Source organism: Canis lupus, chromosome 9, assembly GCF_011100685.1.
Source record: "Canis lupus familiaris isolate Mischka breed German Shepherd chromosome 9, alternate assembly UU_Cfam_GSD_1.0, whole genome shotgun sequence".
NCBI lineage: Eukaryota > Metazoa > Chordata > Mammalia > Carnivora > Canidae > Canis > Canis lupus.
In genome coordinates this window covers 23611863-23623133 of record NC_049230.1, presented here as the reverse complement: position 1 = coordinate 23623133, position 11271 = coordinate 23611863, and the positions used below count along the sequence as shown (strand labels likewise).

The following is an 11271-nucleotide window of genomic DNA, read 5'->3' as shown; positions in this document are numbered from 1 at the left end:
AATGCCTGGAAGGGTAATCTCAAGGATCCTTAGAACATGCTGGAACAGTGGCACAGTCTTCAGAATTCCTGGAAAACTCCATCAGGACATCTGGTCTACTCAAAGGTGGGGTAGATGGGACTCTGATGCGGTGACCTGGAAGGGTTCAGGCAGCTTGCTGGCTACAGGGTGGGGGCCGGGACCCCCACCCAACCAGAATCAAGGGTAAATCTCCTCTTGGGGGTCTTCCAATTTTAGAGGACACCAGGGGTAAGTGGGGCTGGTAGGCCTTTGAGAGGGAGAAAGCAGGAACGCAGCAGGATTGGGGCTAAAACTAGATGTTCAGACAAGTATTTTTCCAACTGTGGGTTCTGATCGATTTGAGGGTCATGAAGTCAATTTAGTGGGTTGTTTAGCATTTAACAGGAAATAGGAGAGAGCATTGTATATAGTAAGTGCTCTTTCACTAAATGTGTGTGTGTACATGTCTAAATCACTGAAATATAAAATGTATTTCTTTTTTTTAAGATTTTATTCATTCATGAAAGACACAGAGAGAGAGAGAGAGGCAGAGATATAGGCAGAGAAGCAGGCTCCCTGTGAGGAGCCCGATGCAGGACTCCATCCCAGGACCCTGGGATCACGACCTGAGCCAGAGGCAGCCGCTCAACCACTGAGCCACCCAGGTGCCCCATAAAATGTATTTCTTACTGCGAGTTAGTTTTTTTTAAAAAGTTTGAAAGCCTCCACTCTTGAAAGGATAGGCGACACCATGAAGGATCATCCCACCCAAAGGGCAGGAGGTCAAGACCCAACTCAGGGAGGTAATCAGACCCTCTTTGATTTTGGGGGAAAAGCATTGGGTTTGGGGTCAGGCAGAGTTGGATTGAAATCCTGACTCTGCATCTTACTAGTTGTGTGTCTCTGGGCAAGATGTAATGTCAGTAATGCCCGCAGCGACCTCACTGGTGGTGATGACTCATCTAGCTGGGGGCTGGCCCCCCATAGAGTTAGTGATCTTCCTCTCCGGTGTCCCTGATGTTGGGGGTTCTCATGGGTCCTTGGGGCAGCAGCCACGGGAGGGCCCCTGTTCCTGTCCCCTCTGCCTGCCAAGCCGCAGGGCCCTTACCTGCCCGAGATTCCCCATCTCTGCCCCATCCCTCCCAGCCTCTGCCAGGGTGAAGAGGGGAAATAATGAGACAGCAGCCTATAGAAAGGAGATCCAGGAGAGGAAAAAGAAACAAGTTTTATTTAAGCCCCAAACACTCGGCTAGAAAAACCGGAAAGGAAAGAGAGCAGGGAAGTGAGAAGAAAAAGGACATTAAAAAAAGAGACAGAAAACACAGCAACCCTTTTCCATTTAGAAATTGTCAAGTTACACTGACAGGTCACAGAATATCCACAGAAGCCATCACTGCTACACCAACACGGGCCCTACGGGGTGGACGGGGCGGGGTGCGGAGCCGCAGCTCAGCCCGGGGGTGGGGAGACCCCAGCTGGGGCTCCCCGGCTCAGAGCCTCGGGCCGGGCAGGGGGGTGGGGGGGACTCCTGGGGAAACAGCATATCGTGGACGGGGCAGGAAAGGAACCCCCCCATGCGAGTTACACAGCACAGCGGGCGGGGGTGGGGGGCCGGGTACAGGGGTCCCCCCAGACGTCTTAGTTTTTCTTGGTCAAGCACACACTGATGGACGGAGCAGCGAGGCGCATGCAGCTGAGGGGCGGCGACGTGCTGCGGCCTTGGAGAGGGCGGGGCCGGCGGGTGGGGGGCGAAGCGAGCGCTGCAGGCACCAGGCACACACACGCGGGCACTCCCACACGCCTGGGTCTACGCCCGTGCACGCGCACACACACACACACACACACACACACACGCCCGCACACACAGGTCACATGCACCTCCGCGTACGGCCCTCTGTCCACGCGGCTCGCACGCACCCCAGTCTCTCAAGCCACGCACGTCTGCGCACGCGCGCACACACACACAGCACACGCCTTCTCACGTGCCAAGTGCCTCCGTACCAGCACGCAGGTGGGCACGGCCGATGCCCCTGCAGGGAACGCGCGCCCAGTGCGCATGCCTCCCTGCACACACGTGTGGAAGGTCACGCTGCGCACACACACACTTCCCTCCACGCGCGGACAAGTGGACCTGGGCCAATGCGCGCGCGCGTGCACGCATACACACACACAGGTTGCACACAACTCCATACAAACGCCTCTCAGCCCAGAAATGTGCAGGAGTCAACGGGAAAGAGAGATGCAAATCCCATTGGGCTCTAGGCTAGCGGGTGGGGTGGCGCCCTCGGCTCCCTCCGTCTGCCCCTGGTGGATGGACACCTCCTCCTCCCCCCACAAAGGGACATTCAACTCAGGACAAAGACGGTGGGACACACATTCAGGTCACAGGGCTGAGGGTGGGGGCAAGCGAAAAGTAGCAAGCAAAGAGTAATGGAGTGGAGGGAGGAGGGGGCACCACTCCCCCCTCCCCTCCCAATCAGGGGGGGTCTCTGTACAGCCAAATCAAACCAAACCATTTCACTGGACCACAGAAGCCAGGCCGATGTGCCCATCCTCTAGCCTCCCTCCGCTGCCAAAACAGCGGCCAGGGAGAGAGCGCCGTGGTTTTCTTTTTTTTTTTTTCTTTTTTAAATATTTATATATATTTATATTACGTATATTATATATATATAATATGTAAATATATTTTTAAAACAATATAAAATGTTAAGACACTTCACTTAAATGTAAAGAATTGTCTGCAATTAAAAGTAATTGCATCATTTATGAGGTCCTTTTTTTTTCCTATTTTCCAAGGTTTTTTTTTTTTTTTCAGGAGGGATTTTTTTTTCCTCTTGTTATTTTTCAAAAAGGCCTGCTTGCCTTTGTACAAAAATGATCCAAAGCTAGAAAACAAGGATGAACCGACAAAAAACAAAACAAAAAGAAGGAAATGAAGAAACACAACCCCAGTCTCCCCTCCCTCCCCAACCCTCAACAGTTCCCCTGGCTCCCCCCAAACACTGACCTTCCAGCCAGGCCCCAGGGACTAGGAGGTCCTGCCCTTTCAATGGCTCCTTCTTTCTGTGCTTACTCTGGGAGACTATTCCCAAACCCTCCCCTGTGCTTACCTCACTTTGTGCTCCAAATAGGAATCCTGCTAGCCGGGACCCTCCACTATCAGCCTCCTCATCCCCCACCCACATAACCCCCCTGCTGGCCCCTCATTGTGCCCTCTGGGGGCCCCCCCGGGGGCTGAGAACCAAAGCTGGTCTTTTCCTTCCCTTCTTGGGACCTGGTCACAAACCTCACTGCCACAGCCTCTGCAAGGCAGGCATCTACAGGGTCAGGGCCAGGGGCGCTGGCTGGCTGGTCAGGCCTCAAGGACCCTCAGAGATCTCACCAGGGGTCACCAGCTCCCCATTTAAATATCATCTCACCCCCTTCCCTGAAAATCCTCAAATCTCAAAGAGGATGGTTAAAGGTCAAGTCACCTGACCTTTGGGTCAGCGCTGTCCTCACTGCCCCCCCAACAGCCCCTCTCTGTTCCCCCTGCTGCCCTCACAATCAGACCCTTCCCCCCCCTCAGGCCCCCAAATCTAGTTTTCTAGGCCCTTCATCCTTGCCCACCCCACCCCCATTAAATAAGTTAATGTCATTTAAAGTGCTAAATTAGGAAACTGAAAGTACCAAATAGTCCTCCTCGGGGCTGCCCTCTTCCAGGGTGGGGACCCCAGTGTCAGGCTGGCCGTGCACAACCCACCGTCCAAAAGGGTCCCCCTGCTCCTCCTCGCTTGGCACAGGCTAGGCAGCTCCTCACCGCAAGAAGGGAGTCCCAGGGAGCCAACTCCTCTCCATGGACACACAGATTCAAAGGCCTCACAGCCACCCCAGGGCCCCTCCAACCCTGGCCTCCCTCCGCAGCCCACCCGTCCTGACTCCAGGCCCACACGGGGCACAAGCGGAAGTTGTGCGGAAGGGAACGGAAGGAAGGGAACGGAGCAGCAGAGTTTGGTCCTGTGGAGGTTGGGCAGCCGGGGCGCTTCCAGGGCGAGTCTCCCCGCCAGCCTGAGAGCGGGCTTGGTCCAACGTCCAGAGTCTCCTCCAGAAAGGCTTCCGAGGAAGGGGAGAGGGGTGTCTTGCCGCTCCAAGTCTCCGTGGCTCAGAGTTTGTTTGGAGTGCTCTCAGAAGAGAGTGTAGGGTACAGGAAATTTTAAGATGGATTTGGGAAGAAGCAGGTAAAGAGAGAAGGAAGGATGACAGGAGGCGGGCCAATTTGGAACAGGAAAGTCAAAGGAAGGTGGTGCATTTTGGTTTTTAGTTTTACTGTTTTGCTTAAAAAAAAAAAATTAAAAGTGAATCATTTAAAAAACCAAAAACACCAACAGAGGATGATGGGTGTAGAGGAGGGCCGTACCCGTGGCAAAGCCTTCCGAAGGTGCAGAGCATGGTGTGGGGGTAGCGTTGGAGATGAAGGGAAGAAGAGCAGGGAGAGGAGTGGCAGGGATGAGGAGGGGGACAGGCTGAGGCAGAGGTGGGTGGAAGCTTCTAGAAGGAAATGGAAGAATTCCTTGCCCCAAAGGAAGTCAATACAGGGATGGAGGTTCTGGAAGCCGTGGGCTTTTCTGAGACTGGGCTTGAGGTCTCATTTGACCCGCTCATCTCTTTAGATGGTTTAGTGGCCTGGAATAAAAACAGAGGTCATGGGTCAGACAGGAAGGGAGATCCTTCATGCTGGCCCCCAGCTGGTTTTAAAAAACCCCAAACCTTCACACATCCAAGAGAAAGTTAATGCAAAAGGAAGAAGCCAAAGGGGCATCTGGAGAGAGTGATCCCCTGAGATGGGGAGGAGGGGGCCACAGTGGGGGTGTGGAGTGGGGTGGGGTGGGGGGGTTTGGGGTGGGCATACGGTTGACTCAAAGGCTTGGGGACCTGGGTTATTGACAGGAAAGAGAGCAGGTGGAGGAGAGAGACTAGAGAAACACAAGGGGGGCTACACCCAGGTCAGGTAGACAGGGGAGATGGAATGGGGAAGGGAAAGGAGAAGTGGAACAGGCTAGCGGCCACAGGGGCACAGGCAGAGAGGGGAGTGGCCCCAGTCGGGAGTAGGTAGGCTCTTAGTCTCAACCCGCCAGCAGCCCAACCAGGCCCCTTCTGACCTCTGCAGGAGCCTGACACTAAGCAGAAGGTCTTGAGGGACAATGGGACAATGTGGGCAAGCTTGTCCTCCTGGGAGAGCACTTCTCTGAAGAACCCTCCCCTCCCCAACCAGATCCCACCTCCAAGCTGGAGGAAAACGCACTCATTGCATCCAGCCTCTGGCCCAAGGCAGGAAGCCCCGCTGCATCCCCTATAAATGTTCTTCCAGGTTCCAGCTGCACCTTGGGGGTTGCGGGTCATGGGAGATTACTCCTTCTCGGTGTGTGCTCTGCTCATTGGTCAATTCTGATAGTTAGAGACAGCCGCACCTCCCTCCACCCCTAGCATACACCCTGTGTCTATAATGGTTCTGGAAGTTTGTAGGGTTCCAGAGGAGGATGTGTCACAAATGTAGCTTCCAGGGCCTTTCCCCAGAATACATCTCTGGCCCAGGCTCAGGAATCTGCATTTTAGGTAGGCACCCTAGGTGACCCTGCTGCACACATAACTTTGAGAACCACTGGGCTGGGGCTGCACAGATCGGATTTCTGTGTATTCACTGCCTGCTCCCCTCTCCCTTGCCTTGCATAGCTACAAGTGGGATTACTGAACAGTCTTGATTAAAAAAAAGAAAAAGAGAAGAAAAGAAAAGAAAAAAAAAGAAGATGAGAGGGGAGGGGAGGGGAGGGGAGGGGAGGGGAGGAGAGGAGAGGAGAGTAGAGGAGAAGAAAGGAAAGGAAAGGGAAGGGAAGGGAAGGGAAGGGAAGGGAAGGGAAGGGAAGGGAAGGGAAGGGAAGGGAAGGGAAGGGAAGGGGAAGAGAGCGCATCACCAGTCACCTCCTGCAGCTCTGGTCTGGGCAGTGTGGCCCCCTTTCCCATCCCCAGTTACCACCCATTGCTGGGTGGGCTCTATTGGGTGCCTGATGGTGGGGAAGGCACATGGTGCCTCCAGCGGTCAGCGAGGGCAGGACAGAGACCTGGGACCCCTGGGAGTGAGGGCAGCCACACAGAGGGTGGGGAGGCCGGATGATTGGACAGCAGGACCATCTGACAAGATGTATCAGGGCTGGGACAGATTTCTTTTTTTTTTTTTAAACATTTTTTAAAAAGATTTTATTTATTTATTCATAGAGACACACACACACAGAGAGAGAGAGAGAGAGAGAGAGAGAGGGGCAGAGACACAGGCAGAGGGAGAAGCAGGCTCCACGCAGGGAGCCCGACATGGGACTCAATCCCGGGTCTCCAGGATCACACCTCAGGCTGCAGGCAGCGCTAAACCGCTGCGCCCCAGGGGCTGCCCTGGGACAGATTTCTTAGCCCCAGTAGAAGAGGAGGGGTCCGTGGTTTCACGTCTGCTCCAGGCCCCAGATCCCTACATCCCTGGGAATCTGCTACCATCCCAGCCCTGGATCATGAGCATGACATCTAAGGGCCTGTTCTCTATAGTATAAGGCACTGTTGCATCCCCTATCTCGGAACTTTCTTCCCCCCAGTTTTGGTGTCTCTGGTTCCCCTTCTCCTTGTCACTGTCAAAGGGAGCTTTGAGCCCCAAATGTTAGAACCACGTGATGAGAGAAAGGCCCCTGCCCAGCCCTTGGTGCTGACAAATGTACAAATGGATGAAGACAGAGTACAACAGAGGACGACGGGGACTCTCCCTCACAGCGCACTCTGGGGCTTTCCCGGGTCTTTCCACACCTGGTGTTATGTGACCTCAGAACACTGCGGCTGGCTTTCATCTCCACTGTACAGATGAGAGGAGAGCCAGCAGGAGGCAAGGACTTTGACCAAGTTCACAGCCTGAGCTGATGGGAACGGTGTCCGGGCCCAGAGGACAGAGGGCCAGGTGACCCAGGGTGGCTGCAGCAAATTGAGGGTGTGGGGCAGAGAGCACCAGGAGAGCTGAGGGAGGAACCCAGGCTGCCCACGGAAGTGCCCTGCAGCAGGTGAAGGACTGGATTATCTCACCTGGCGGGGAGCAGTGGGCATGGGTTTGAAGTGGGGGGAGGATGACATAATCAAATCTGCGTTTTACAAACATCCCTTCCTCTGTGCTCGCTTAGGCAGCACCTACACAAACATCCCTCCCCAGCCCGCAGGTCTGGGAAAATAGGTTAGAGGTGATAGAAGTGACAGGGAGACCGTAGAAGGCCATGCATTTAGGTAATGAGGCAGAGGGTGAATTTTATTCCTGCTTCTTTAAGACATTTCCACAAGGAACATATATTACTTTACTAGGGAGAAAGTGCTTCTGTAAAGAAAGTGAAAGCGAGAGGTATGGCCGGGCCGTGGGACTGGCGTGGAGAGAACCGTGTATCGTAGGTGGTGAGGAGGAGCCACCAAGCCTCCCCAGTGCGGGTGGATGCCCCGGGGGTGGGTGACATTCTCTGAGGGGTAGACTTGGGCTCAGAACAGAGACCCGGGCAGGGCCAGATGGCCCCTGGTGCCCCAGGAGAGGAGTGTGTGGTATGGGGAGCAAAGAGGCCCAGGAGGAAGCGGGGTGCAGTGACATGAGGAGCCATGCAGAGAAACACCGAGAAAGGAGTCAGGAGGGTCAGGGTGAGGGCTGGCCAGGGAGGAGAGGATAGCAAGGAGTAAAGGACCTACACAGCTCCCGTGTGTGTGTGTGTGTGTGTGTGTGTGTGTGTGTGTGTGTGTGTTGAGGGGCAGGGTCTGTACCACTAAGAAGGGTACAGAGAGGTGGGGAGGGCTCCATGACCGTGGGTAAAGCCTCAGTTTCCCCATCTACTGAGCGGGGATCATAAGGACTTTCCTCAGGGTGGTGTGAATGAGAAACGAGAGAACATGTGTCTGGCACAAATGAGCGCCCTGTGAATGTCAGCTGCTGTTCTGGACATGAAGGAGGGGCCAGTCCAGACAGGATGAGGGGAACTCGTGCACTGTGGAGCAAGACAGGGCTGGGGTGGGATTGTACGTGATGTCTGGGGGCCCACGAGGAAGATGGTGGGCCAGCTGGGAGCTAGTGAGGAGAGCTGGTCCGGGGCGGGTGGGGCCTGGATGTCTCCTCTCCACGCGTGCCTCTGGGGAACCAACAGCCCAGGGCTGTCACAGGACCATGGGTGGGAAGGGCTTGGTGGTTCCCAGGGCCTGTCCTGGCTCTGATGCCACCTTCCTGTGTGCCTTTCGGAAGCCTCTTTCCTTCTCTGAGCTGTCCCCTCATCTGTAAAAAAGGTAGCTGGACTTGCCATCTCTAACCTCCTGCTTCTGAGCCTAGAACCTTCTTCAGGTCACAGCATCTGGAGATCGCACAGCGCCCACTCCCACCCCAGCACCCACAATAGGCCTGGCATGCAGGAGCTGCTCAGAAATACTTACTGAACCAAATGAGTACACAAAAGGTCTCTCTCAGTATCTAGGCCCAGGGACCACCCTGTACCTTCTGACCCAGCCACGCAGGGGGTTACAGGACAGAAACACCCACAGGTGAGGCTGTCAACTCTGTACACTGGCCCCAAGCCCGCTGACTAAATCTGAAAGAGGGTATAGTACCCTTGTCATTCCCACCCCACTGAGATCCCCTTCCTCTCCCCACTGACATCAATGGAACCCACCAAAGCCCAAACAATGAAAAGCAGATGCAAAATTGGTTTCTCCCTCAGCGGGGAGATGGTCTGAGAGCCAAGAGGGAGGCCAAATGAGAGTGGGGTAGGGGCAGAGAGCAGGGGGCTGAGAGCAGGGAGAGGAAGCAAAGCAGAGCAGAGCAGAGGCAGGAAGACAAAGGGACTTCGAAACCCTCTCTCCCATCCCAGGGCAGGCCCGGCCTTGGAAGGCATCGGGCCAGTGGGGACATAAATCCTCTGGGTCCCCCTCCTCCAGGAGCAGCTGGGGAGAGGGCCTTCTGTGACCTGAGTGAGGGTAAGGAAAGGAGAGTGTCCTGGTTGAAAATACATATTCCAAACCAGATCCTGAGTGCTGGGGCTGGCAGGAGGAGGGAAAAGATGGCTCGGGGGACCAGAGGGGCCATCCTGGCAGGGAGGTCGTCTCTGGGCAGCTGGCAGGTGCCCAGAACACAGCCTTGCAGGGGAAGGGGAGGGGCCTGGGTGGGCCAAGCCCCGCCCACCCCACCGGGTTGCCTACCTGCTGCTGGGCCTGGATCCTCATGTACTCTGCCCTCTGCTTGCCATGCTTGCCTTTGTCGGGGCTGCCTGCCTGGCCCTGGACCGCCTTCAGCCGAGAGGCCCCTGGAGTCACCACCTTCATGGGTGGCACGCTGCCACCACCGCTCTGCAGGAAGAGAGACAGGGTGGGGGTTGGAGGTGGGATGGCACCTGAATCCTAGGTGTCGGGTGGGGTCTCTGGGGCTGGAGGCTCCTCAATGGGCCCTTTGAGACCTGGAGACCTTTGCACCTCCCTGGCTCCACATCCCAGGCCAGGACTCAGGTCCACTCTCTGAGACCAGGGTTAAGGCCTCCCTTCAGAGGGGACAGCCACCCGTATCCCCCAGCCAGGTTCCCAGCAGCTCCCCAGTGAGGGCTCTTTGGTGGTTTCCTTGAGTAGCCCAGGAGCAGCAGGTACCCTTCTGGGGGAACCACTTCTAAATTGAGAGTCCCTGCCATCACCCCCACTCCTGACAAGGTACCCTTTCTTGGGTCTCACAGAGCATGCCTGAGATCTGAGGGGGTCTTTATAATGGCAGACAGAGTGGGACTGGCAGCCCTGGACCCCCATCTTCCTCTAATTGGGAGGATGGGGGTAAAGTCTCCCTACAGATTTGACAAGTCTGGCTCCTCCAAAGCACCCCAGGTACCACCCTGCCCAGAAGGACTCTGGGGATTCAGAGGCGCAGACAGAGAAACGACAGAGGCAGAAAGTCGGACAGGAGTTGGGGGGGGGGAAGTGTGGGGCTGGAAAAGGAGGAGAGAACTTTATTTGTTGGTTTAGAGATACAGAGCAGAGGGGAGAGGACCTGGTCCCTGGCAGGGCTGGTTGGGCCGATCCCTGGGGAGGCCGGCTTCCCAGCCCCCCGGGGCTCTGCCTGCAAACCACACCCGGTGCCCGGGCTCCCAGGAGGCTGGCAGGAGCTGAGGAAAGGCCGGTGGGAGGAGGGGGCTGGCGTGGTGCTCCTGCAGCCCCCCACCTCCTCCAGCTCTGAGGACTGAGACTGGAGTGTGAAGGCAGGAGGAGAGGCTAGGGAGGAGGCAGCCACCTGGGGACCGGGTGGCAGGGGCAGGGGGCTGCCAGGGAGCCCCACGGCGAGGGCAGTGCCCATCTGGCTCAGGGTGGCTTCCAGCTCCCGGAGCGTTTCCTCCAGGCTGTCCATTCGCTGGGTGGCAGCGCCTCTCACTGTGCAGCCTAGGCCACCAGTGGGCTGGCCCCTGGGCTCCCCACTGCAGGATTGGGTGTCCCGGCCGGTGTCCTTGGCGGTCTCCTCTGGGTGGGTCTCAGCAGTGGGGGGCTCCTGAGTCCCATCAGGGGCTGGTCTCCAAGGACACTGAGCCCCGGGTCCTCCCTCCTCCGGGGTACAGCTCTCTGTCCCCAGTCTCTTCAGAGCAGTCCCTTCTGTGTCAGGCGCCAAGCTGCTCCTAGGCTGGGAGGCCCTGGCCACCACCTCTGGCAGGGCCCGGGCACCATCACAGCCCCTCCCACTGCCAGGCAGGGTCCGGGGGCGCGGAGTGGGAGTTGTCCTGGGACCAGCTTCCTCGGGTCTGGCCTCTGGTGGTGAGGGAGGGTTGGGGGTACACTCTGTCAAGATGATCTGGGGGACGCAGAAGGCCCTGGGGCTTGGGGCAGCCTGGGGGGAGAAGAGAGATGAGGGAGAGTCTGATCCCTGCAAACCGAATCCCCTGAGCTAGGATGAGGGTTTACATGGGTGAGCCCAGTCCATTCCTTTCATAGATGGGGAAACCGAGGCAGGTGAGTGGGGTGACTGAGTTTCCTTAGCAAGAGGCAAAGCCAGGACTAGAATTCAGGCCTCTTCCCACCCCATGCTATGGTCTCCCACTTTTTGGCAGAGACACTGGTCCCCCCGTAGCACAGACACAGGTTTACCTCTCACTGCCCGTGTGAAACTCTGGGAGCCCAGGGGCACTCCCAGGAGTCTGCCCATCTGTGCAACAAGGTAACAAAAGCATGGAGTTGGTGGAGAATTTAGTGAGCTCACATGGGCGTGTGCTCAGAACAGTGTCTGGC

At 56.5% G+C, this 11271-nt stretch overlaps 1 protein-coding gene across 20 annotated transcripts in view; it reads right to left on the bottom strand.

The window, feature by feature from the left end:
* Positions 1-1189: 1189 nt before the first annotated feature.
* The window catches only part of SRCIN1 (SRC kinase signaling inhibitor 1), a 69609-nt gene continuing 59527 nt past the window's right edge, over positions 1190-11271 (bottom strand). For 17 of the 20 annotated variants that reach the window (XM_038547495.1, XM_038547503.1, XM_038547494.1 and 14 more), the window contains 3 exons: positions 10289-10873; positions 9220-9366; positions 1190-4662 (listed from right to left, as the gene is read on the bottom strand). In XM_038547495.1, the coding sequence (XP_038403423.1) occupies positions 4528-4662; positions 9220-9366; positions 10289-10873 (867 nt within the window). In that variant the 3' untranslated portion in view covers positions 1190-4527. The remainder of the gene's footprint in view (positions 4663-9219; positions 9367-10288; positions 10874-11271) is intronic. The other 3 variants (XM_038547496.1, XM_038547505.1, XM_038547506.1) reach the window with 1 other exon arrangement.